This window comes from Diceros bicornis, chromosome 13 (assembly GCF_020826845.1).
Source record: "Diceros bicornis minor isolate mBicDic1 chromosome 13, mDicBic1.mat.cur, whole genome shotgun sequence".
NCBI classification, from domain to species: Eukaryota; Metazoa; Chordata; class Mammalia; order Perissodactyla; family Rhinocerotidae; genus Diceros; species Diceros bicornis.
In genome coordinates, this window is record NC_080752.1 from 6786852 (window position 1) to 6813440 (window position 26589).

Genomic DNA, 26589 nt, shown 5'->3' on the forward strand with positions numbered 1-26589 from the left:
CTGATGAGGAGGCTATTGTAGTAATCCCCAGGAGAGATGATGGTGACTCAGACCGCAGTGGAGGCAGGGGAGGTGGTAAGAAATTGTCGCCGTCAGGATGTATGCTGAAGGTGGAGCTGACAGGTTTGCTGACAGCTCAGATGTGGTTATGACAGGAAGTGAAGGACCTAGGCTGACTTCAGCTGTTTAGCCTGAGCAACTGGAAGAGTAAAGAAGGCGCCACTTGCCAGGATGGAGAAATGATTGCAAGAAGAGCAGGTTTTAGGGGGAGTATTAGGAACTCAAGTTTAAACATGTAAAGTTTGAGATGCCTCTTAGACATCCAGGTGGAGATATGGAGAAAGCAGCAGAATGTACAAGTCTGGCATTCAGGAGAGAGGTCTAGGCTATGAAAATGGAAGAGATCGCCAAATAAGTGAATGTAGATGGAGAAGAGAAGGAAGGACTGACCCCGAGGGTAAACCACCATTTAGTGGTGCAGGAGATGAGGAAGAAACTGCAAAGAAGAAAGAAAAAGAGGAATGCCCAGTGTGATAGTAGAAAACCAGGAAAGTATGGTATTCTGGGACCCAAAGTAAGAAAGTATTTCAAGAGGAATGATTAACTGTGTAATATGTTGCTAGTAGGTAGGGTGATCATATAAGTTATTGTCCAAACTAGGACACTTTTGAGAGTGAAAGTGGATGTTATTAATCATTATTCCGGGATAAGACACACAAACCAAGATCATCCCAGGAAAATCACAGTGTTGTATGGTCACTCTACTGATAGGTCAATAAGAATTGACCATTGGATTTAGCAATGTGAAAGTAACTGGTGGCATTGAATGATCAGTTTTGGAGTCATTAGAATGGATTCAGGAGAAATGGGAGGAGAGAGATTGGAGATGGCAAGTGTAGGTAACTCTTTCAAGGTGTGTTTCTGTAAAGAGAAAGAAAGAAATGCATGGTAGCTGAATCGAGGTGGTAGGTATATAGGTGATCATTGTGTTATTCTTTCAATTTTCCTGTGTGTTTGAATTTTTTTCAATGATACAGAATTGAAAACATGAAAGCGTTCAGGCTTTAAAGAAAGAGAGGCAGAGTTTAGTGTGGGAAAAATAACATATTTGTATGCTAATGGGAATAATCCAGAAATAAGATGATGCTCATGAAATAAGCAAGTGAAGACTTCCTGGAGCAACGTCCCTTAGTAAATGGGAACGGATAAGGTCTAGGGAACAAAAGTTCGCCTTAGTTATGAGTATTGACAGTTGAAATAGATAAGAAAGTGGAGCATGTAGGTCCAAATGCAGGCAAGTGGTGGTGTGGAGCTTGTAGAAGTTCTCTTCTGACTGTTTCAGATATTTAAGTGTGATGGTGAGTAAGGTCATCTGTTGACAATAAGAATGAGGGAGGAGGTGTGGGAAATGTGAAGAGAAAGGAGAAAGTACAAATAGTTATCTAGGAGAACGGAAGAGTGGCTGGGCTAGTACCACAGTATGGTTGCTAGGCAGTGTAAGCATTAAATTCACTTGAGTTGAAGGTGAGACGAACCAGCATGCGTTTGTGTCTGGCCAGCTACCTTCCTCTCTGCAGGTACATGCCCAGAGTAGGAGGAAGTTGAATTTAACCACTGTTAAATTTAGCTGAGTGAGAGAGGAACAAAGAAGTTGAGGATGGCTGGAGTTCAGATTTTCCTACCCTGGCACTGGTTCCTGAGGGGTTTGAGCTCAGGAGTTTCTGCTCCGAACCCGCTTGATTGCCAGTGAGATGGATTCCTGCTACTCCACGTGAAAGCTGTTCAAGTCTCTGCCTCAGGGAAGGCGGCCTGCTGTGGGATGGTGCACGTTATTACCTTTCCACTTCTGTGTAGACTGCATCGTGTTCACCCCGAAGGCTAGTTTCCATCCGTCAAGGTACGCATGGGCCCTTTACCCCTTTTGTCCCCCCCACCCCTTCTCCTCTGATAACTACCAATTTGCTCTCCATATCTATGAGTTTGTTTATCTTCCACATGTGGGTGAAATCACACGGTATTTGTCTTTCTCCATCTGACTTATTTGTTTAGTTACTCTCCCCTGGTGATCTATCACTATAGATTCATTTGTTGTCTTAGCTTATATAGATTGTATCATGCAACAGGTGTCTGATTTCTTTTGCTCAAAAGTTTTAGGAATACTGAAAAAGGGCCGGCCCCATGGCTTAGCGGTTAAGTGCTCGCGCTCCGCTGCTGGCAGCCCCGGTTCGATCCTGGGCGCGTACCAACACACCGCTTCTCCGGCCATGCTGAGGCCGCATCCCACATACAGCAACTAGAAGGATGCGCAGCTATGACATACAACTATCTACTGGGGCTTTGGGGGGAAAAAAATAAATAAATAAAATTATAAAAAAGAAAAAAAAGAATACTGAAAAAGAGTTTTTCAAAATGGTTGTACGAATTTTTACTCTCATCAGGAATGTATGAGATTTTAAATTGGTCTGCATCTTTCATAACACCAGTATTTTCTGCCTTTTTGATTTTAGACATTCTGGTGGGGGAAGTGCAGTAGAATAGCATTGTGATTGTAATTTTATTATCCTTGGTAACTAATGATGTCAAGTATGTTTCACTGATTGGACATTTAAATATTCTGGGTTTTGTTTGTTTTTTGTTTTTACTTTTACTAATACTTCTTAAATTTTTTGAAAAATAAGTTGAGGATGAATGCAAGGAAGTGATTATAATGATTGATTTGGAATTTAAGATGGGTGAGAATTGCAGTAAGAACATAAGGAGTTGAAGGACTGTAAAAAGATGATAGAACCAATGGCTTGAAGATCCCAGTGTGTTGGAGGATGTTGGAGTTTAGCTACAAGAGTAGGAGAGCTATAGATATTTAGATAGGTGGAGGTGGTCAGAGAGTGAGAGCTGGAGACTGAGATTAGAGAGGGCTTTAGTTATTACTAATGACCCAGTCTAGGATATAATTTAGAAATAAATAGCTGAGGTGGGGTAGAGAATAAGATCACTGGAGGAGGAGCGGTCAAGGCAGCCCTGTCTTGGAGTTTACTAGTTTATAGGTTTAGAAGGAAGCTCATCTCTCCTGTTCCTTGCTTTTTGAGGAAGGAATATGTGAAAAATATTAAGACTGATGATAATTGCTTTAGAGTTTTTCTTCCTCACTTTATTTTTGACTGAGCCTGCAGTTGAGGGGAGAGAGACATGCCTGCTAAGGAAGGTGGTGCTAGATTTTACCAAATGCAGGGATCCGTCTATGGCCATAGTCAAGGCTGGCAGAGATCAGAAAGATAGCTAAGGTCATAGAGCAGAGCCTGGGGAAGAGAGCCAGTGAAGCATCAGAATTGAGGGTCTTGGCTGTCAGGTATAAGAGATTAAGTCACAGAGGCCATCATAAGGTACCACTAGGTAAGGTTAGGGATTTGAGCCTAAGTAAATAAGATCAATAATATGGAGCTTCTGAAGGTCTTCTAAGAGAGGGACAAGATAGACTGGGGCTTGCTTGTCTCCAGGACGCTTTACTCTACCAGGCATTAGCAATACCGTGTCTTGGGAAGGTGCATGGAATGACCTACAGCAAGTCTCTTGTCCTCCTTCTTGGTGGTTGGCTGGATGGCCATGGGGTGCTGAGTGCACCAGGAAGTAGAGGAGCTCAGCGTGGGTGGTATGAGAGAGGAAATTGAATGTTGTAGCTCAGTGATTTTTGGCTGTGGCAGATCCCTGCCCCATGTGCAGGGCCCATTGTTGTGGCTGGTTGTTGATTACCTACAATATGCTAGGTGCTGTTCTAAGTATTAGGGATGTGGTGGTAAAGATAAGACAGTGATAAGACAGTCTGTCTCTCAGAGACCCTCTCAGCTTGTCATGAGTTCAGATGTCGTACCCCTTGGGTGTGCAGGGCCAGGACATCTATGTGGAGGTGAGACATGGCGGAGGTAGTGGGAGCAGCACCTGTGTTTGTCCATGGGCTGGAATTCTTATCGTAGGACAGTTCTGCCTGTGCATCTCGACAGCAGGACTGTGACAAATGGGGTTCCCGTCTCTCACTAGCTTGACCCATTCCATTTGGCAATTATCTGGTGTGTGGGGAGGGAGAGTTCTGTCCCTGCAGCCTCCCCCATGGTTTCCAAAGGCGGGAACAATGTTGGAGCCCCTGGACTAAAGAAGGCAGCTAGAGTACTTTCCTATAAGAACAGAGTCCCCAGCTGAGGCCAGGAGGGACCTACGTGGGAAATTCCAAGAGCATTCTGCATTAATGGGGCAGTGAAGGATGTGTGACATAATCTGGCCACATGGGTTCAGACTTCCTGGCCAGCACAGGTGGCACGCTGTTTTTACTTCCCTGCAGAGAAAGGCAAGTAGGCCGCACTCAGGCCCCAGAGGCAGTGAACAGCAGATAGGTTACCCCTTAGTCTGTCACTTGGGTGTTCTTCATTGAAAAAAAGAGAGGAGGGGGGCCAGCCCCGTGGCCTAGTGGTTAAGTTCATGCACTCTGCTTCAACGGCCCAGGTTCGTGGGTTCAGATCCCAGGCGCGGACCCACACCACTTGTCAGCTATGCTGTGGCAGCAACCCACATACAAAATAGAGGAAGACTGGCACAGATGTTAGCTCAGGGCGAATCTTCCTCAGCAAAAAAAAAAAAAAGACGAGGAGGAGGTTTAGGGGAACGTAAGGGACTCCTTTTTAAAAACATGTTGAGCCCGAGTGCCAGTGGGATATCTTGGGCAAGATGCTCCAGAGGCAGTTGGACATGTAAGGCTTGAGCTCAGGGTATTGGTCTAAGTTTGAGGTGGAGATTTAGCAGCCAGCAGTTGGGCATAGGTGTCTGGATGTTTGGAACTTGAACACTCCTGAAACAGTCACAGTTTCCAGCCTTTTCTTTCCAATCCTTCCAAGGCTGTAGGCAGTGATGGGATGCAGAGTAGATGGTGGTCAGCAACGACTGCCTTTGGGCCCCTCGCCTGGGCTGCCTTCCCTCACTCCCTCCTCTGAAGGCAGAAGGTCTCATCCAACAGGTCAGCTTCTGCTCATTCACTGTCACGTTGTCTCGTTCCTGAGCAGAGGAAAAAGATCGCTGAACCCTTCTTCTGGGAATCCCATTTACCTATGGGGCTCAGAAAATAATGTACCCGTATTAGTTTCCTGTAGCTGCTGTAACAAATTATTTGCTCAGAATTCTAGAAGCCAAAAGTCCGAAATCAGTGTCCCTGGGCTGAAGTCAAGGTGTCAAAGAGCAGGGCCGCAATCCCTCCGGATGCTCTGGGAGACTGTCTGTTCCTTGTCGCTTCCACCTTCTGACTGCTGGCCTTCCTCAGCTTGTGGCTGCATCACTTCAGTCTCTGCCCCTGTGCTCACATTGCTTTCTCTTCTGTATGTGGCAAAATCTCGCCCTGCCTCTCTCTTCTAAGGACACTTGTGAATACATTTAGGGCCCATTTGGATAATCCAGGATAATCTCCTCATCTCACAATCCTGTCTTTATGAAGCTTATATTCTAGCAGGAGAACACAGACAATAGCAACTAATAAGTAAATTATTTAGTAAATTAGAGCAAGAAAAACACTGTTGGGGAAAAAAGAAAAAGAGAATGGCAAGGTGACAGGCGCAGGCTGCATGTTAAATAGGATGGTCAGAGTTCACCTCATGGGAAAGGTAAGATAAAGACTGAATAAAGACTGGAAGGAGGCCAGGGAGTAAGCCAAAGGAATATCTGGAGGAAGAACATTCCGGGCAGAGGAAACAGCTTGAATCAAGGCCCTAAGACAGCAAGGAGGATGGCTGTGGTACAGTGAGCAGGGGAGAGTAGTAGGAGGTAGAATCAGAGAGGAAATGGGGGAGGGGGTCGGGGCTCATGGATGGCTCATAGGCCATTGTAGGGACCTCACTTTTACTCTCACGGAGACAGAAAGACATTGCACATGTGGAGAGGTTGATCTTTGGTAGAAGAATGGACACTTGCTCGGTTTTATCAAGAAGAAAGGAACTGGAGCAGACGCAGGTGGTTTTGTTGATCTGGTGGGAGACAGATCTCTCATCTCACTTAGCAAATATTTATTCAGCACCTACTATGCCAGGCACAATTCTAGATGCTGAGGGATATGGCAGTGCACAGAACAGGTCGATCCCTGTTCACACAGTGCTCACATTCTACGTGATGATAAACTAGTCCACATCAGAGAGAATAAGCAAATGAACAGCATCATTTTAAATAGTGCTAAATGTTTATGAAGAAAATACAATGAGATGAGCGACAGTGACAGGAGGAGGAAACCCACTTTCGACACAGGAATCGAAGAAGTCCTCTCTGAGGAGGTGACATTTGAACAGAGATCTGAAAGAAAATGAAGAACCAGCCTTGGGAAGATCCAGGGGTGTTCTGGAAAGGTCCAGGCGCAGAAAAAAGTTTGTTGTGTTCAAGGACTGGACAGAAGGCCCATGTCCTGTGAGAGGGGGAGTAAGGAGGAGGGCCCGATAGGAGGCGAGAGGTAGGTGAGGATTAGGCCTTGCTGCCTGGGTGTGGTTTTATTCAGAGCACAGTGGGAAGGTCTGAAGCAGAGGAATGGCACGACATGGTTGATGATTTAGGAGCATCATTCTGGCCTTTGTAGAGAATGGATAGAGGGGCAAGAGGGGAGGCTGGTCTCTGCCACCAACCATTACAGTAGTCAAGAGGGGAAACTTTGGGCCTGGGTGGCAGCAGTGGAGACAGAGATAAGTGGATGGATTTAGAATATGCTCAGTCGGGGCTGGCCCCGTGGCTTAGCGGTTAAGTGCGCGCACTCCGATGCTGGCGGCCCGGGGTTCGGATCCCAGGCGTGCACCGACGCACCGCTTCTCTCTGGCCATGCTGAGGCCGCGTCCCACATACAGCAACTAGAAGGATGTGCAACTATGACATACAACTATCTACTGGGGCTTTGGGGGAAAAATAAATAAAATTATAAAAAAAAAAAAAGAATATGCTCAGAGATTAACAGAATTTGCTGATAAATTGGATGAAAGGCAGCCAAGAGAAAGAGATGAGTCAAGAATGACTCCGAGGGATACCACTCAGTTGGCAAGATAGAGGTTTGTTTGTAAAATAGGTGTTCCTCTTTGTAGAATGTGATGATCCTGGGCAAATGGGACTAAAAAGGAAAAACAGCGACTCCTACGTTTTGCTTGATCAGCTACATTAGCCTGGCCTTGCCTTCCTCACCATCAAAGCCAGAACCCCCACCCCTACACCATGGTCCTATGCATCCTTGCTATTCTCACCATTTCTTTGAGTTCTGTCACACTTCTGTCCTTCTAACTAACCTGATACAGCAATGCCCAAACTTGATTGAATCCATCCAACCACCTTTTCTGCTTCTGGTCTGGGCCACTGAACTGCTAATTGAGAACACAAACACAGGCATCAACCCTACTGGTCTCTAGCCCTGCTGAGTGCTCAGCACTGCTTAGCAATCCTTGTCCCTGGTTGACTTACCGTGGTGACTGTTCTCTTTTTTTTTGTGAGGAAGATCAGCCCTGAGCTAACATCCATGCCAGTCCTCCTCTTTTTGATGAGGAAGACCAGCCCTGAGCTAACATCTATTGCCAGTCCTCCTCCTTTTTCTCCCCAAAGCCCCAGTAGATAGCTGTATGTCATAGCTGCACATCCTTCTAGTTATCGTATGTGGGACGCGGCCTCAGCATGGCCAGACAAGCGGTATGTTGGTGCGCGCCCGGGATCCGAACCCGGGCTGCCAGTAGTGGAGGGCACGCACTTAACCGCTAAGCCACGGGGCCGGCCCCCATAGTGACTGTTCTAAACCTTTACCGTTCATAAGTTACTACAGTCCACACCTTCTCACCCACACTCCCCGAGATCTTCAACCCCAGAGATTTCCCAGAGAAAGTCTGTCTGGTGAGCATTCATCTCTAAACACACCTATTGGAGTAGCTATCTTCACATCCTCCCCCCTTTTTCCAGAGAAAAGGTATCCTGCCCTCTGTGTTGCCTTTCCCTCCATGGGCCTCACTTTGCCGTTACCCCCCCGTCTCTTGCACCCCCTGCCTCCTCTTCTCTGCTTGTCTCCTTCCCGCCCGAATACAGACATGCTCAATTCTTTTCCCTCCCACTTCACTCTGCAGCTACCATGCCATCTCTGTCCTCTCCTTCACTACCAAGTTTCTTTAGAAATTGTCTGAACTCTCTTGAACACATCCTCACTTCTCTCCCTCCTCAATGCCCTGCAGTCTGGTTCTGTCCTCTCTCCATCCCTGATAGTATGGGAATGAAGCTACCAGTGACTTTCATGTATCTCCGAAGGCAATGTGATAAATAAAGTATGGATGTAAATGGTGCTGATCCATGAGGTTATTGTGAGGATGAAATAAGATAATGTGCATAGAGCACTTAGAGCGGTGTCTAGAACATAGAAAGTGCTTAATAACTGTAAATTGCTGTCATTACTATTGTTATTATTGGGGCATTTGTCAGATAGTTCACAGTTGCCTCTGTCTGTAGTTGGCTGCTTCACCCATTATCCACGAAGGCAGGGACTCTGAGCTGTTTATTGTCCTATTCCCAGTGACTAGGACAGTGCCTGGGATAAGCTCGGACTTTGCACATATTGGAGAGATGGGTGGTGGGCACTGAGGACAGATGGGACCGTGCCCTTGAACTCTGGTTGTGTGGCCTCTGTAGACAGTCTGGCCATCATCTGTGCTCTCACTGGGGGAGGGGCACTTGCCTCTCGTAGCAGCTTCTCAGCTCACAGTTCTCTACTTCACCTCCCCATACTCCCCTCCCCTTACTAGGAAGTTCAGGCCCCTTCCCTCCCTCCTTTGTCCACACTAGTACAGCTGTCAGCAGGGTCAGTGGGAGCCCTGTCAGCAGGAACCCAGGCACTGCCCCCTTGAGGGCCTCTGGCTCAGCTTTTCCTCTCCTCCTTCAGCACAGGCCTCCCTGCCTGTCATACATGTCATGCGTGTGGCTCCAGCCTGTCTGGACACAGATGTGACCACAGTCCCTAAGCAGACAGAGGGGCAGTAGCTGGCCCTGGGAGGGGTTTGCTGTGAAACAGCAGAGACATCAGTGGAAGCCTGGCCCTTTGGAGCGGGGAGATCCAAGTGTCCATGAGGAGCCACACAAAGGCAGCCCCAAACCTCCACAGATGAGCAGAAATTTGGCTTGGATTGGCCCAGGAAGATGCACACTGTGGAGCCTGTCACCCCACACTGCTCCTCCCTTTTCCAGCCAACAGACATTTGCTGAGCACCTGCTGTGTGCTTGGCTGTGAGCTGGGGTGCCACACAGTCCAGTGGGGAAACAGGCGATCACATTAACGTGTGGTAAGTGCCATGAGGACGGAGTGCACAGAGAACAGTGGAGACCAGCGGAGGCTCGATCAGCCCTGTGTGGCTCAGGGAAGACTCCTACCTGTGGAGAGGTAGAGACGCTGGAGTTGGGTTGAAGAATGAGCAGAAATTCAGTGTGTGAATGAGAAGGGGAGGAGGATTCCAGGCAAAGGGAACAGCGAGTGTAAAAGCTTGGAGGCATTAAAGAGCCTGGTGGGTTCTAGAAACTATGAGTAGTTGGATATGGCTAGAGCTTAGGGAAAGGGAGGAGAAGAGAGGGAGTCTCTGAGACAGGAGCCAGAACACAGGGACTTTGTAAACGAGACTAAAGAGCTTAAACGTTATCCTCTAGGTGGTGGCTGCCGTGGGCAGAAACCCATATCAAACTAATTCAAGCGAAAAGGAAATGTACTGGTTTATATAACTGTTAAGTTCAGGGCTGAACTGTCTTCAGGCCCATCTGAATCTATGACTCAAACAGTGTCTTTCTCCCCGTATCCTGCCTCCACTTTCCTCTGGGTGACTGTCCTATAGACAGTTTGCTCTGTGGAGCCACAGAAGATGGCTCCAGCAGTTTTAGGCCCAGGGTCGGCCAACTTTTTCTTAAAGGTCCAGATAGATGTTTTTGGCTTTGTGGGCCATAAACTACTGTCACAGCTACTCAGCTCTGCTGTTATGGCGTGAAAGCAGCCGTAGACATTAAGTAAATGAATGAGCGTGGCTGTGTCTTAATAAAACTTTGTTTGTAGAAACAGGCAGCTGGCCTATGGGCCATAGTTTGCACAAGCCCTGTTGTAGGCTTACATGGTCATTACAGCTCACTCTCTCAGAACAAAGGAGAGACTCCCACATCCCGTTTAATGTCCAAATATTAAATCTCAGAGATGAATTTGATTCGTCCCACTTGGGTGAGGTGCCCATTGTTGAGCCAATTACTGTGGTTCTGAGGAGTGAAGTATCTTGATTGGCCAGCCTGGGGCGTGTACCCATCCCGGTAGCAGTGGTTGGGTCGGCCCAACTAGGACCATATTGGAATGCAAACTAGGATGCGCTTACAGAAGAAGGGGGAAGGAATGCAAGGTGCCAACAAGAGAGAGCATGAACTGAGTGCCTAAAGTTGCCAGTGAAGATCCAGCTTGCAATTGGTCCTGACACAGCCTCAGGGCGCCAGGCCGACTCTGGCAGTGCTGATGCATGCCCTGCCCTTTTCCCTCTGTGCAGAGTTTGCACCTCAGCTGCTTTATTTACACCCAGTCAGAATGCACTTGCCCACTCATTCCTCCCTCACACATTGCTCTACCTGGCTGGGTGGGACTAGAGGGCAGAGTCACTGGGAGGGGCTACCAGGCTGAAGCTCCTCTGCCCTTAGGGGACGCTGCTTCACTCTGTCCAGCTTCAGCACTGTCTCTCCGGGTCTTGAAGGGAAGGTTCTCTTCTCTCCTGTTTCCTTTGCCTACACTACCCTTCTCCTCAAATACCCTTCCCAACATTCTCCACCAGGCTCACATTTACTTGTCTTTCAAGGCTCAGCTCAGTTTTATCATCATCTCCTTCAAGAAGATTTCCCTATCTCCCTAAGTTGGTCTAAGACCTTTGTACCCCTACCTATTCCAAAACACAGGATGTGCAGACGTATTTTCTTATGATTATTTGTTTACCTGTGTCTGCCATTAGTTCCATAGGGAACGACCAGGGATAATTTACCTTTAGGTCCCCAGCCAGCACTCAGCACAGGACCTGGCACTGAGTAGGCAGGTAATTGTTGGATGGGTCTATATTTTCCAGCTCCATCTAGGCCCATGCAGGATATGGAGGCAGGATCTTCATGCTCATACCTGGAGCAGTACTTGTTGGTTGGTACCTGCTGTTTGTCTTCTCTACCTCTGGGCTGCTTCTTCCTGGACATGTGCCCACCTGCCCTATAGATTTATCATCCTTTCTCCTCAGACTGCTGCTCTCCCATGGGATCCATTCAGGTGGTCAGCAAGAGAAATGGCAGCAAGACGTAAACTTGCCAGGGCATTCAGAAAGTGCTCATCTTTCTTGCTTGGACATTTACCAAGGTCTTACTGTGCAGGGCCATTTATGGTGGGGCTACTGCAGTGAGATCCCAAACAAGACCAAGTAGATTCTAGAAAACCTGGGTCCCTCTGCTTTGTTCACCCCACCACTTCCCAGAGCAGGTTTGAGGAAGGTGGATCTCTGGGTTTGGCTTTCACCCCATTGGATGACAATCTCACTTTTTTTGAACCAAGGCCTATGACTGAATCTCACAGACCGACATGCTGTGGCCCCTGGTCTCAGGACCCACTACTGGGCTCTGCCTTCCCTTTGTCTCCTGGGCTGCTTGGGCTGCTCACACTTACTGGGAAAAGTGACTAGAAGGCTGGCCACCCAACCAACAGGCACAGATGAAGAGCTGAAGCTGCGTGTCACCCTAATCCAGCAAACCCACATCTGGAGGCACCTCTTTCAGTTGGGTTGGTGGGAATTAGGAGGAAGACCCTACTCTGGGTCTGCTGGTGCCCACACACAGCTACTCCCCACCCCCTAATAAGACCCAGTCAGCTTTCCTGCTGGTCTTTGGGTTCTGGGCTGATGTTCGGGGCCTTAGGAAATGGTTTAGGTTGATGAGCTAGAGTTGGGGACATTCACCTTCTACACCACACCTCAGCCATACCACTGGGCATTATATGAACTGGAAGATCCCTTTGGAGGGTCCCAGCTTGCCCTTCCTGGCCAATCAGAGTCTATGGGTGTGTGGGCAGGGTAGCCACACACGGGTCCTGGGGTCCCAGCCTTGCTATGTGAGGCACAGGGGTCAGACCCACCTCAGCATGTGCCCTCCTACAGTCCCCAGTCCCAACTACTATGCTCTAGGATCTAAGGAGAAAAGAAGATCCTAGTATAGCCTCCCGCCGCCTCCTTCCCCTGTTCCTTCTCACGCACTCACACACACCCTACTGAAACCTGATCCTGAGGCGGCCTCGCGTGCTGGGGCTCTCGGCAGGGCTGGCAGGGCTGGCGGGCTGGGGCCTGTCTGCTGGAACCTGCCGCACCCTCTACCCGCTAGTCCAGGGCAAGCAGGTCAGGCGTCCCACACCCCCTAGTCTGACCAGTCATTCTGCACCTTAAGGGCCACCTCCACCCTAGACAGGCCCCCAAACTGGCACACTGGTCTCTGGACAAAAACTCCTGGACTGTATTCCAGATGTAGCATGAGGCTCTGCCCAGGCCATCTGCAGAATTAACACAAACACACATCCTTATGCCACCTCTACCATCACCACACCCCATTTCCTGTTGTTCATGGCCCCCGGCTCAGCTTCCAAGGCCTCTGCAGGCACTGAGCCACCTCATGGGGGCTGAGCAAAGTGCAGTGGAAACACTGAAAGAAGAGCACAAGTCTACTGGGGGGAATTGGGTGGGCTGTCCAGAGGAAGGAGCATTTGAACTTGAATAAGAAGGGAAGGGCTGATCCGATGGCCCATGCCGTTAAGTGCGCATGCTTTGCTGCGGCGGCCCAGGGTTCGCTGGTTCGGATCCCGGGCGTGCACCGACACACTGCATGGCAAGCCATGCTGTGGCAGCGTCTCATATAAAGTGGAGGAAGAGGGGCCGGCCCCGTGCCTTAGCGGTTAAGTGCGCGCGCTCCGCTACTGGCAGCCCAGGTTCGGATCCCGGGCGCGCACCAACGCACCGCTTCTCTGGCCGTGCTAAGGCTGCGTCCCACATACAGCAACTAGAAGGATGTGCAACTATGACATACAACTATCTACTGGGGCTTTGGGGAAAAAAAAGGAGGAGGATTGGCAATAGATGTTAGCTCAGAGCTGGTTGTCCTCAGCAAAAAGAGGAGGATTAGCATGGATGTTAGCTCAGGGCTGATCTTCCTCACACAAAAAAATAAATAAATAAAATACAATAAAAACGTAAAGTGGAGGAAGATGGGCATGAATGTTAGCCCAGGGCCAGTCTTCCTCAGGAAAAAAAAAGAGGAGGATTGGCAGATGTCAGGAGGAGGGCTGATCTCAGAAAAAAAAAAAAAAAGAATAAGAAGGGATTTTCCAGGCAAATAGAGAGGGAAGGGGTTGGGAAATAGAGCAGGAGTTGGGAGAATGACGTTTCAGGCAGAAAGACTGCACGTGTAAATGCATGAAGACCAGCATGTTCAGGGAGCTACAAATAGTGCACGATTGGTGGAACATAATGGTAGTCGCAGAGTAGTAGATCCAAATTGTATTAGACCGAGGAGTGAATAGGAGATGAGGAAATTGAGACAGAATATCCACTGCTCTTTCTAGAAGTTTTGCCAAGAACAGATAGAGAGAGATTGGTAGCTAAAGGGGGTACATGGTCAGGAAAGTTTGTTTTTTGGTTTTCACATAGGAGAGACTTGAGCTTGACTGTATGCTTAGAGGGAAACAAACAGGAATGGGATCCATAACGTGATGGAGAGATGAGCTTTGGTGGGCATAGGGGTCAGATGAGGAAGCCAGAAGCTGAAGGAGTTCCTATCTGACCGTCTTGGTTTTGTCTGTGAAGTGTGAGAAGAGATATCTGCTAGAGATAATTGGAAGGGATAGAGAGTTTATGGAGAGTGGAGGAAGTTTGGAATAGGTAATGAGCAAAGTTGAGGGTCCAACTAAGATTCAAGTCCATGAATTTATAGCGGTATCAGTCCACGTTGAGTGTGTGTGTGTCTGTGTGTGTGTGTTCTAGCAGCACTTCACGTATAAAAAGTACAAAAGTGTAGGATTACATTAATCTCTGGTTGAATTCTGCCTAATGGGTGGGACAAAAAGACAATGGAACAAGGGGATACAGGGTCCTGGCAAGAGAGAGATTGAAGAGATGGATGGGATTCTAGCCAGGAAAGAGAGAGAACCTGAGAACGAAGAAAACTTTTCTAAGACTGAAAATCCAGAAGCAATAAGGGGAAAGATTGATAAATTTGACTACATTTTTAAAAAAATCTATTGCAAAAAGAGGAGGGAAAAAAGCAAGAAAAGAAAACACTATATGCCAACTAAATAAATAAACCAACAAACTGGGAAAAATGTTTGTAATTGTATCTCAGAGGGTTTATGTATTTAGTATATAAAGAGCTTCAAATAAAGAGAAGATTCTTAGCTAATACTATGGTGGTAACCATATTGCAGTATATAAGTGTATCAAATAATTACGTTGTATACCTTAATACAATGTTATATGTCAATTATATCTCAAAAAAGCTAGGGAGAAGAAAGAGAAGAAAAAGACCAATAACCCTATAGAAAAATGGGCAAGAGATAGGAACAAAGTTCACAGAAAAAGAACTGCAAATGGCCCTTCCATATATAAAACAATGTTCAATTCCACTTGTAATAAAAGAAATGCAAATTAAAATAACACTGAGATACTATTTCTCTCCTATCAGACTGGCAAAATTGAAATGTTTGACAGTGTACTCCATTTGTGAGGCTGCGGGGGAAATGGCACTGTCATATGTCAGTGGTGGGTATTGCAAAATGGTACAATCCACGTGGAGAGGAATTTGGCAATATGGAGCAAAATTACATATATACATTTTCCCTTTGACCCAGCAAACCCACTTCTAGGAATGTATTCCAAAGATATATCAGCAAATGGAAAAGACATATACGTGAAGTTATTCATTGTAACCACTATTGGTGGAACCTGCTTTACAAAAGACTGGAAAACCCAGGGGACTGATTGAATAATATATGGAACATAACCATAATGGGCTATTATCAAGTATATAACTCTCATCCTACTATGGAGTGATCGCCACCATATATTATATAGTGGAAAAAACTATAGGCGAAATGGTGTATTCAGTATGTGGCCTTTTTATTGAATAAAGAAGGGAATAGAAATACATACACGTATTAAGTATTTGCTACATCAAAAATATAACAAAGGAAGGATAAAATAAAAACTATTAAAAATGAATACTATATATGAATAGAAGTAACAGGAATCAGACACAGAGTTGAAAGTTAGACTCCTCTGAATATATCTTGTTTTGTGAATTTAATTTTGGAACTATGTAAAGTTTTATATCATCATAAAGTTTAATTAAAATGAGAGATAAGCAACCACTAAAAAGCAAAAGCAAACTGAAACAAATGAACTTAACTATGTATCATTGATGAATTAAACTCAGCTGAATTATTTCAAGTGGCAAAAGCAAAGTAATTTGTCTGTACTTCTCTAGTGGGGTATACCCTAAGGCAAAAAGAACTACAAAGAAACTTTAAATTGTTCTTAGTAAAGAACTACAAAGAAACTTTAAAAAAAAAAAAAAAATTTTTTTTAAGATTTTATTTATTCATTTTTTCCCCCCAAAGCCCCAGTAGATAGTTGTATGTCATAGGTTCACATCCTTCTAGTCGCTGTACGTGGGACTCGGCCTCGGGTTGGACGGAGAAGTGGTGCCCTGGGGCGTGCCCGGGATCCGAACCCGGGCCGCCAGCATCAGAGCGCGCGCACCCAACCGCTAAGCCACGGAGCCGGCCCACAAAGAAACTTTAAATTGTTCTTAGTAATGATCATATTAGCAATGTTATTCTGAAACTATTACGTGTTTTCTGTATGTATGTGTATGTATCTATATGTATATATTAGGATAAAGCAAATAAGTAATTGTGTTAATATCGCTATGAACAAAGATGTCTGCTTAAGAGAAAAGAGATACAAATATCAAGTCAAAGAAGGTAAGTAAATAGATGACTTTTATGTGAATTATATCTCAATAAAACTATTTATTGAAAAAGAAAAAGAAGGTAAGTACAAATCTTGTAATCCTAAATTTGAATTAGGAGTACCAGTATAAATACATGATGTATTTTCTCTTTAAAAAATTATTTCCTAGCTTTGTCCCCCTGCAAAGGCCTGGAAACAATGACTAACCCATAGTGACTTGAACATCCCAAGCTACCCAGATGATGGTCTCTAAATACCGTTTCCAATTAGAAGGAACCAAGGCTCCTTGAGAAAATGACTGATTCCAGGTGGAGGCAAGAAATGTACAAGATGAGCCTGAAACATCTTTACACAGTAGAAAGCAAGGGCAGTATTTGAGATTACTGGAGTGTGTCAAAAGGATTCAGGAGCCAAGATGAAAACGCCAAAGGGGAAAAACAGAGAGGAGGAAACCTATGTCTTTAAAGAGACATAGAAGTCAGCCAGATTCAACGTGTGGACCATGCTTTCCTTCTGATTGAAATAAACCAACTGTTACAATAAACAACAACAACAAACATTAGTGAGAAGATAGGAGAAATCTGGAAACTAACTAACTATTTGTTGCTATTAAGAAATAATAGTTTTTTAGGTGTGATGATGGCTTGAAGAGGAGTTGTTGAGGTGTGGTTATGTTTTTTAAGGTGTCCTTATCTTTTAGAAATTAATGCTGAAATATTTTATGGATGAAATAGCATGATTTCTGGGATTTTCCAAAATAATACAAGAAGAAAGTAGATGGGGTATAAAAGAAACAAAATTGACCATGATTGATAATTGCTGAATCTGGGTAATGAGTCCATGGGGGGCTTACTGTACTGTTTTTTTTTCCTGACTTTTGCACATGTTTTAAATTTCCCATAATAAAAAGTTTTAAAAATATCTGCACAGGGCGCTGGCCCGGTGGCACAGTGGTTAAGTGCACACTCTTTGCTTTGGTGGCCCAGGGTTCACAGGTTCGGATCCTGGGCTCTCATTGAGGCACCACTTGTCAAGCCATGCTGTGGCGGCGTCCCATATAAAATTGAGGAAGATGGGCACGGACGTTAGCCCAGGGCCAATCTTCCTCAGCAAAAAGAGGAGGATTGGCAACAGATGTTAGCTCAGGGCTAATCTTCCTCACAAAAAAAAAGAAGAAGAAGAAAGAAAAGAAAAAATCAAAAAAAGAAAATATATGCACAGGAGGGAAAAAGAGTACCCTCTGCACAAAAGTGCACCCAATAGCAGAAAGAAATTCTAGAGAAGGGCTGGCTCAGTCTTTCAAGGAATATAAAGAGGGCCTCTAAAATGAGCATCTAAAACATGAAGGCCCAGTAAAAGAATGAGGTGAAATGGAAAAAGTTTGAAAACAGATAATAAAAACAAGAAATAAATAGGTTATAAACTAGAGGCAAAGATTTTTATTAAACCCTTATCAGGTAGGTCCATTTAATGCTTTTTGCCATGATCTCGCCCATGAATTTCTTTTTGCCCATTACTTATTGTCTTAGTCAGCTCTGGCTGCTATAACAAAATACCGTTAAGTTGGGTGGCTTATAAACAACAAGAATTTATTTCTCACTGTTCTGGAGGCTGGAAGTCCAAGACCATGGTAACAGCATGGTCGGGTCCTGGTGAGAGCCCTTTTCCGGGTTGCAGGTGGCTGACTTCTCCTGTATCCTCCAATGGCAGAAAGAGAGCTATTTAGCTCACTGGCCTCTTCCTATAAGGACACTAATCCCATCATGAAGGCTCCACCCTCATGATCTAATCACCTCCCAAAGGCCTCACCTCCAAATACCATCATAATGGGGATTAAATTTCAACATGAATTTTGAGGGGACACAGACATTCAGTTCATAACACTAATATTCCAACTCCTACTTTTTCAGTCATATTTTCGTTTGTGTATCCTTCTACATTCTATTTTTGGGGGGTCAATTTGTGTCAGGTTAGCAGCAGCTTATGGTTTTTGTTGTTTGACCCAATGTCTGTGTATTAAGAGAAGTTGTGTCCATTTGCATAGCCATGTTTTCATAATATTATAAAGTGAATAAAATAGTCTACAGAGCAGTCTAAAAAATAAGATGGGAAAAGGAAGATCAGTACAGGTATATAACAAAAAATTAATTGTTTCTGTGTTATAGGATTATAGGTATTTTTTATTTATTTGTGTGTGTGTGCACCTGTCTGTATTTTTTCCAAAATTAACACACATTACAAGTGACACCAAAATAAGGTTTTTTTAAAAAGTAAAAATTAACATAATGAACTTTCTAATCAGCTGAAAAAAGGGAGGAAGGGAGAGGAAAAGGAAAAAATATGTTGAGACTATTTGGCTAGATCTTAGGAGATTTTATTAGCGTGTGACATCCAATACATATTGGGAAGCAGATAAAATCCTGTCCAAGCCTGACTGAGAAGCTTTGCAAACATTTTATGAGCTCAGTCCTGACACAGAAGGAGAGGCTCTTGGTGCAGGCTCATCCAGGGACCTTGTGTCCTTTGCTGTTACACAAAGACTGTGGCCGGGATCCTCGGTGCCTCTGCCACAACAGCAGATGTATGAATTCACTTAAGATTTTGTATACTAGGTATGAGAAACATGCATGACCCTTGTGCTCAGAAGGGGGAAGTGTGCTAACTCAGAAGTCCAAAGGAAAGCCCTATGCAGGAGTGGCCTTTCTGTGCTATCAAGTGTTGACTGCTTCTTCCTAGTAGCAAGTAATGGAGCAGGGAGCGGTATTGAAGGTTTTCTGCCTCTTTCAAGTTCCCTTCAAAATCTCTAATAATATTAGACCTCCGGGTAATTACTGATATTATTCCTCTTGGGTATGGTGATTGTAATGGTGTTATTGATGATGAGAATGAGAGATGTATGCTGGAGTTAGAGTACATTAGGAGGGGTAAGTCCTAGCTTTGGGGCTGGGAGGGCCTCTCCTCCAGTCTTCAGTTGTTCAGTGGCTGATTCAGGTTGAGTTAGAGATAAAGAGACGGAGCCACGAAGGCCTAGGCCTCCACGCATTCATTCTTGGCCAGGAAAGCCCTAAGCAGGTCCCATAGCAAGACTCAGCACACAGCAAGGGACCAGGCGCTGGCCATTTTCCGGGCTGCCAGGTGCCCTGAAAAAGGTCTCAAAACCAGGGTGCTAGGTTCCATGTGAAGTCATGTTGTCCAAGCATTTCTGAAGAGCTTGGTTCCTCCTGTACCTTTTCACCTGTCTTCACTCCCTTCTGCATCCCTTCTGACTTTGTCCCATCCTCCCCAAGCCTGCACCCTGTCCTACCCGCTCCTCAGCTTTCCCCCAAAAAGTGAAACTTGCCTTTTCCCTTCTCCTCAACTCAGCATCACCTCACCCTTCCTTCTCTCCCCTTTTCCCTCCCATCTTTCCTGCAAGCCAAAGTACCCCCTCCCCTTAAGCTCTTTACCCTCCCCCAGCTCCTGAGGAGCTTTTCCCTCTGTCCTTCTCTCTGCCAACAAATGTGCTCAGGCTTCTAATTGTCTGAGCCCCCTCAGCCCTGCCTCCCAGCCGCAGGATGCTGCGATTTTTCTCTTCTCTCTCAACTCTGTATCTCCTGTGGCGTTTCACCTGCTTTGCCATCTCATCATGAATTCTCCTTCCTCCTCACCCTGGGTGGTCCACCTCCCAGCATTCTCTCCAAAATTCTGTCTTCCTGCACTGGCTGTATTTTGGGGTATTTCTCTGCTCAACTGGACAGTGTCTCATCTCCGTGTTCCCAGATTGCGGGATAGTGTAGACAGTCGTAACTGTTTGATGGATGCATGTGTGGATAACCTGCCAGAGGGCTTCCAGCTCTGAGATTTTGATCCCTGCTGAGCAGATCTTGTCTTTCCACTCCTACAGCTGGCCACGTAAGGACTGGCCAGGCCTGCTCCTTCAAACTCAGGCGCCACTAAACACGATCTGTCAGACCCCGCACAGCAGCTACCCAATGAACAGGCTGGAGTAGGGAGGGTGTGCTGGAATGTCGAGGGTCGCTTCCGGCAGATCCAGAGCGAAGGCAGTTGTACAGGAGAGCCAACCAGTACTCCAGCCTGTTGCATTTTGGGATCTTCAACAGTCCCGTTGTATTCCAGGTTCTCCAAGCCAGCACCCATGTTCCTGGATGACTCCTTCCGCAAATGGGCTAGGATCCGGGAATTTGTGCCGCCCTTTGGGATCAAAGGTCAAGGTATGCTGGGAACCCCGATCCACTCTATGTTAACATCTCATCCCCCAAACTGTCTCCCTACTCTTTAGGACAGGGCTGGACCGTCAGAAGTCCCCATGCTGGGGATCCACCCCCTCTCAACAATGTCCTTTCTTCTCTCCCTCTTTCCCTTCCTTCCTTTTTTCTTACTTCTTGAGTGGAATATCTACTCAGCCCCCCACTTTGCCAGGGCTAGGCATACCATGGTGGAGTAGACAGATGCGGTCCATCTCCTCAAAAAGCGCCAGTCTGGTGGAGACACAGACACTTAGGGTGCAGGACAGTGAGGACTCTGATGAGGGAAGAACACGGTGCTGTGAGATCGCAGAAAGGGGGTCCAGAGACATCAGCACTAAAGGACCAGGCATGAGAGGGAAAATCCCAGAGAAAATAGAGGCCAGCCCCCACGACTGCCCCCAGGCTCCCCCATTATCCCCTCCTGATGTTTTTCCCCTTAACCTAGTCTCCCCTCCAGTGCTTTCTTATCCTGTCCAAGGCTAAGCTTTCCCCTGTACTCTCAGAACTGTCCCCTTCCATTGCCTTGGGGACCTCACCCATGCAGTTCCCTCCTCACTTAAGACTTTCCTGCCCCTGACAGTTTAACAGTTCTGTTCTCTTGTCAAGTTCCTGCACTATGTCGTGGCATGGTAGAGTTTGGGCTTTAGGGTCAGACATAGAAGGATCAGATCCCAGTACTACCTCTTTACTAGCTGTCACCTTGGACAAGATACTTAACCTGTCTGCGCTTTAGTTTCTTCATTGGTTAAATGGAGAGAACAATACCATTGAATTAGGTTGTGGTCAGAATTAAATAAGACAACTGTTAAAGGGGTGATATCATTTGATCGGGGGACTCAAGAATACCTGCACCCTCTACTCAGCCAGTCCACCCCTCCCTGAAAGGAAGACAGTGGCCAGCAAAAGGACAGTCTTGAACTGGAGCTGTGACCTCACACCTCTAAGGACAAATCTAATGGGTTGGCTTGAACCATATGAAGAACTCCTTTTTCCTGGGTGCAGGTAGCCAAGCAGCCCACTCTTTTCTCCTAAATCCTCACTTGAGACTCTGATCCTACTAAGCTGCGAAGGCCAGGAGAGGCCGATACAGAGCCCATCGGCCAGTGACAAGAGAGCATCTGATAGTTTATGCCCTTTCTGCTAAGGTTCCCCTCCTAGAAAACAAAAACCAAATCCATAGCCTTGACCTTGGCCAATTAGGGCAATATGCTTTTCCTTAGAGGTGAAACTGGAGGTAGGAAAGGGAGGGGATCTGTGGCCTTCCCTGAAGCCCACCGTGAGGTATATCTGAAGGCACTTAGTTTTTATTTATTTATTTTTTCCCCCAAAGCCCCAGTAGATAGTTGTATGTCATAGCTGCACATCCTTCTAGTTGCTGTATGTGGGACGAGGCCTCAGCATGGCCGGAGAAGCGGTGCATTGGTGCTCACTCAGGATCCGAACCCGGGCCGCCAGTAGCAGAGCGCACGCACTTAACTGCTGAGCCACAGGGCCGGGCCCTGAAGGTACTTAGTACAGAACATTCCTTAAAGGTTTCTTTCCTTACGCCTTTCTCATTCCACCTCTGGAAGGATGAGCTGTGCCCTGTCTCCTCTTTCTCACCATTTACTCCTGAAGAATATCCTCTCCCCCCACCATCCCAGTGAAACTGCTCAGTGCCCCGTGACATCCATAGGATACTTTTCAGTCCCTAACTTGACCTCTCAGCTGCATCTGACAGTGTTGTCCAACCCTATCTTTTAAAAAATTATGAGGTTATTATTTTTAATCTTAGAGGAATCCTTCCTTTGCATGAAATTGTTCGGCATATAAAAAAGCATAAAGACGAATATAATGAGTACCCAGGTACTCTCTACCCAGCTTAAGAAATAAAACATGAGATATAATTAAAGCTTTCTGTAGCCCTTCCCACTTTATTTCCCTCCTTCCCCAGGACACCATTATCCTGGTTTTGGTGTTATTCCATACCTGTTTATATATTTCTATGACATATTTATATATCCATTAAAAATATGGTATTGTTTTTGCATGTTTGGAACTTTACAAATGATCTTATGTGTGTGTGTGTGTGTGTGTGTGTGTGTGTGTGTGTGTGTGTGTGTGTTTCAAATTGAGTTTTTGCTTATGCTTTTCAGATTTATCTGTATTGGTACATGTGACTCTAGGTGATTGATTTTGTGACTGCGGTGTAATACTCCATGTGCCACATTTAATCTGTTTTCCTTTGGTAGACATTTAGGTTGCCTCTAGCAGTGTGCTATTACAGACAGTCCTGCAAGAACATACTTGTACAAGTCTCCTTAAGCAAATGTGTGAATTTTTCAATGCTCTCCATCTAGGAGTAGAGTTGCGAGAGCTTAGTCTCTGCACAGCTGCATCCTTACTTGATATTATTAAAATGCTCTTCACTGTGTTTGTACCAGTTTACTTACTTTATCTTTAAGTCTTTATGTACATTATCTTTCTGTCTTCCTAACAACTCTGCACAGTAAGAATTACCATCTTCATTTGAAAGGTGAAGAGGGCCGTCCCCGTGGCTTAGCTGTTAAGTGCGCGTGCTCCACTGAAAGGTGAAGAAACTAAAGCTCAAAGAAGTTACTTATCTGAGGTCACAGAGCTCGTAGGTAGCAGAGCCAGGATTTGACTCCAAAGCCAATATCATTATACACTATATTATAATGCTCTCATTATGCCCGAGTCTGAAAGGAGAGCAATCATCATTGCCCAAGCCAGAGAGGGGCCGAGAAGAATGAGGTCTGAATAGTGGTCACGGGATCTGAGAGTACAGAGGTTATGGGGCCCTTGCTGAGGGCAACCTGAATGGAGTGCAGTTGGGCAGATGCCAGGCCACAGGGCTCGAAGAGGTAAGAGGGTCAGGAGGTAGAGACAGCCTAGCAAGAACAAGATTAGAGGTCAGCAGCGTTAGAGGGAGGAAGTGAGGGGAGGACGGGCTCAGAAAATGAGGCAGAGTGGTCTGAGTTGGGAAGGCAGCTGGGCGCACTCCAGCTCTTCAATGTTTGTGTCTCCTCATGTGCTTCCTGATGTCTGCTCAGTGGAGGTGCAGAAGTGAGCACAAGCTGGTCTCTGTCTCTGAGCACGTGCTCCCATGCTGGGGGAGACTGATATGCCACGGCTCCCAAGCAAGTGCCACCTGGGGCTGCATGCCCTGGGGCTGACTGCAGAGCCTCCAAAAGTCTGATGAGGCTCCCAGGGAAGAGCTGGGGAAGCCGTGGGGAAAACTGGCTCTGGCAGAGCTGTGCATGCCTGCCTGTTCTCCTGCCTCCATCTCCTTTCTCACAGAGAAAGTTAGGCAGTGTCCCAGCCCAGCCATGTGTCCAGAGCTCCCTCCTCCCACGTCTGCCTCCACCCTAGCCCCAGGAGCGTGTGCCTTCAGATCTGCTGGTTGGTGAACATTTCATAGGAACTTAAGTGATCCTCTAACAGAAACCTCCGTCCTCTGTCCACAGACAATCTGATCAAAGCCATCTTGTCAGTCACCAAAGAGTACCGCCTGACCCCTGCCTTGGACAGGTGAGCCACTCGCGGCCCAGCCTCCTGCCCCTCAGCTGCCTGCATGTGCAGAGGTGTTGAGGCCCAGCAGCCTTTCCTGGACGTGAGCAGATTCTCCACCATATGCACATGCACACACACAGTACACCTGCTGGGGTGGGTGAGCAAATAAGTGGGGCCATCCAGCTGGGCTTGCACCTCGTGGCTATAAGCACTTGGCAAGACATCTCAGTCCTCAGACATCAGAGGTCTGAGGGTAAAAACTGAAGACACTGAGCTGGGATCAGCCAAGCATTGGGACTGAGGGACTGGGTGGTGGGGGCAGCTAAAGGGACCAGGGCTTAAATCCAGGAGGCAGTGACAGCTCTGAAGCCAACAGACCCTGGATGGGGGAAGCACCAGGGTCAGGGGTGGGAGACGCAAAATGAGTAAGGTTCACTGGTGACTCCTGGGAGCATGGGGGCTTCTGAGTCGAAGATAAGCCAAGCCTTGAGTCCTCAAGCCTCCAGGCCCATTCCTCTGTTCTTGCTTTTCTGGCATAGCCCTCAAGCTCAGCCCACTTTTCCCTCTCTCCTGAAAGCTGCCTGAACCCCACCAACCCTTGGGGAATCTTTCACCCAGAATGCTATCTTACCAGAGCCTCCTTCCTCCCACCCCAGAGCGAGTGCCCAAGCCCTTTCCGCACCCACGCTTCCCTGGGGAGTGTCAGGGAGTAGGGAGGTCTAAGAGCCCCACGGGGCCCCGCTCCTCAGTATGATTCTGGCTTCCCCTCAGAACTGCTGGTGGAAGCCCACTGGTCCTCTTCCTCTGTTCCGGCCTGCGCCTGGCCAAGGGACTGAGGTCAAGGGCCAAAGGGGTAGGGGAGAAGGAGACCCAGTGGACAGCTCTCCAGAGGTCTCTGCCTCTCTCCCCTCAGCCTCAGCTGCCGCCGCTGCATCATCGTAGGCAATGGAGGTGTCCTTGCCAACAAGTCTCTGGGGTCACGAATTGATGACTATGACATTGTGGTCAGGTGAGTTCCCCAAAGCAGTGCCTTGGGCACCTGTGTGTCCTGGCCCAAACCCTGGTCCCTGAGCCCATTCAGAACTGTCTGTCCATCTGGCCAGTAGGGCTGGAGGTCAGCAGAGGCCTCAGGAAGAACCCTGGGTTGGAGGGCTTTGGAACAGAAAGCTAGGTGGCACCAGGTAACCTGGGGTATTCTGGGGTCATGGTGCCTCCCCAAACAGACCACATGCAGTGAGCCCAAGGCAGGCTCTGACTGGGCCTGCTCTCTGTAGACTGAACTCAGCACCAGTGAAAGGCTTTGAGAAGGACGTGGGCAGCAAAACAACCCTGCGCATCACCTACCCCGAGGGCGCCATGCAGCGGCCTGAGCAGTACGAACGAGATTCTCTCTTTGTCCTCGCTGGCTTCAAGTGGCAGGACTTCAAGTGGCTGAAGTACATCGTCTACAAGGAGAGAGTGGTGAGCTCCCTGTGCACCAGCTCCTTGCCCTCTTGGCCTGGCCCTGCCCAGCTTCTGAGTCAGCCCCTTCCTTTGAACTCAGCAAAGAACAAGTAGGAACTTTTCAAAAGAAGCATTAATGACCCAAAGCTGAAAGATACCCCAACACAACCAAGGGGCAGAGAGGCCAGGAGATGCCAAGGTCAGTGGCCCGGACTCCTGGGGCTGATATGCCTGATATCTGCTGCCTGCCTCCGCATAGCCAGGCTGCAGGTCCTTTCTCAGCCTTCTCTAGCCAGACGCCAAGTCCCTTCTCAGGAGCCCCTTCCCTGGCCTTGGATCCCTGGTAAGGAAAGCTCTTATCTGGCTCACCCCAGCATTGCTCCTGATCTCCATACTTCCTGGCCTTGTCGTGGCCTCTCCAAGCCCCTCTTACCCTCTGTGAGGTCTCTCTGACTCTGGTCATGTGGGTCTATCCTCAGTCCCAGCCAGGGGAGGAAGGCCTTATTGGGCCCTGGGGCCACTCTGCAGGGACAACTGACCCCTCAACTTGAGGGGGCCAGTTCCCAAATCATAAGACCTGACTTCTGTCCACTTTGTACTTTTGCCACTGACCTTCAGTTAGGTCCCCAACCTGCCATTGAGTCTGGTTCCACTCTGGGAATGATCAGATTCTGTACTCATTGTTCTAGGCAGGCAAGGCTCTGGGCCTATTTCTTTAGGGTCTTAGGTGGCCGAGTAGGGTCAGACTGCTCCTTAGTGGACCCTCCACTGAGTCCCCTCCTGAGTCCTCTATTTCTCAGCTCTGGGCCTACAGGGACACCTGCCAACTTGTCCAGGACCATTCCCCCTCTCTCTTCAACCAGCTATCATCAGCCACCCCAGGGGAGGGCCCCTGCAAAGTTCAGGCCATTCATCTTCCAATACCCAAGCCTCCCAGCAGAGGAGAACGATGACAGACGGCCCTCCGCCTACAGTAAGAAGCTAGTTCTTTCTGGAGCTTTAGAGGAGAGTTGGGGGGCAGGAACAGCTTAACCTCCCTGTGGAGGTCTCAGTGCAATTTGGTTTAACTCCACAGGCCTTTCCCAAGCAAGGCCAAGTGCAGGCAGTGTCAAGTAGGTAGCAAGCAAGATAGAAGACAGAAGTCAGGTCCAGAAATTCAGGTAGGTGGGGACGGTGGGGAAGGGAGCCCACCTCAGAGCCGGGCTGAATGAGGCAGCCAGGCTCCACTGGGTCCAGCGTAGCTCCCCAGAGGAGAGGAAGGGATTTGGCTTCAGCCAGCCCCAGCTGCAAGCCGGCCCACTGCCCATGCAAACCACAGGGACTAGGGGCTGAGGGAGCAGTCCTCTGTTTTTAGAACCCTAGGGCCT

General features: G+C 47.3%; 1 protein-coding gene across 4 annotated transcripts in view; it reads left to right on the forward strand.

Annotated features, from left to right (window-relative positions):
- Positions 1-26589, forward strand: part of ST3GAL3 (ST3 beta-galactoside alpha-2,3-sialyltransferase 3) — a 223639-nt gene that overhangs the window by 174221 nt on the left and 22829 nt on the right. For all 4 annotated transcript variants that reach the window (XM_058552166.1, XM_058552167.1, XM_058552169.1 and 1 more), the window contains 4 exons: positions 20136-20230; positions 23734-23797; positions 24693-24788; positions 25054-25240. In XM_058552166.1, coding sequence (XP_058408149.1) covers positions 20136-20230; positions 23734-23797; positions 24693-24788; positions 25054-25240 — 442 coding nt within the window. The remainder of the gene's footprint in view (positions 1-20135; positions 20231-23733; positions 23798-24692; positions 24789-25053; positions 25241-26589) is intronic.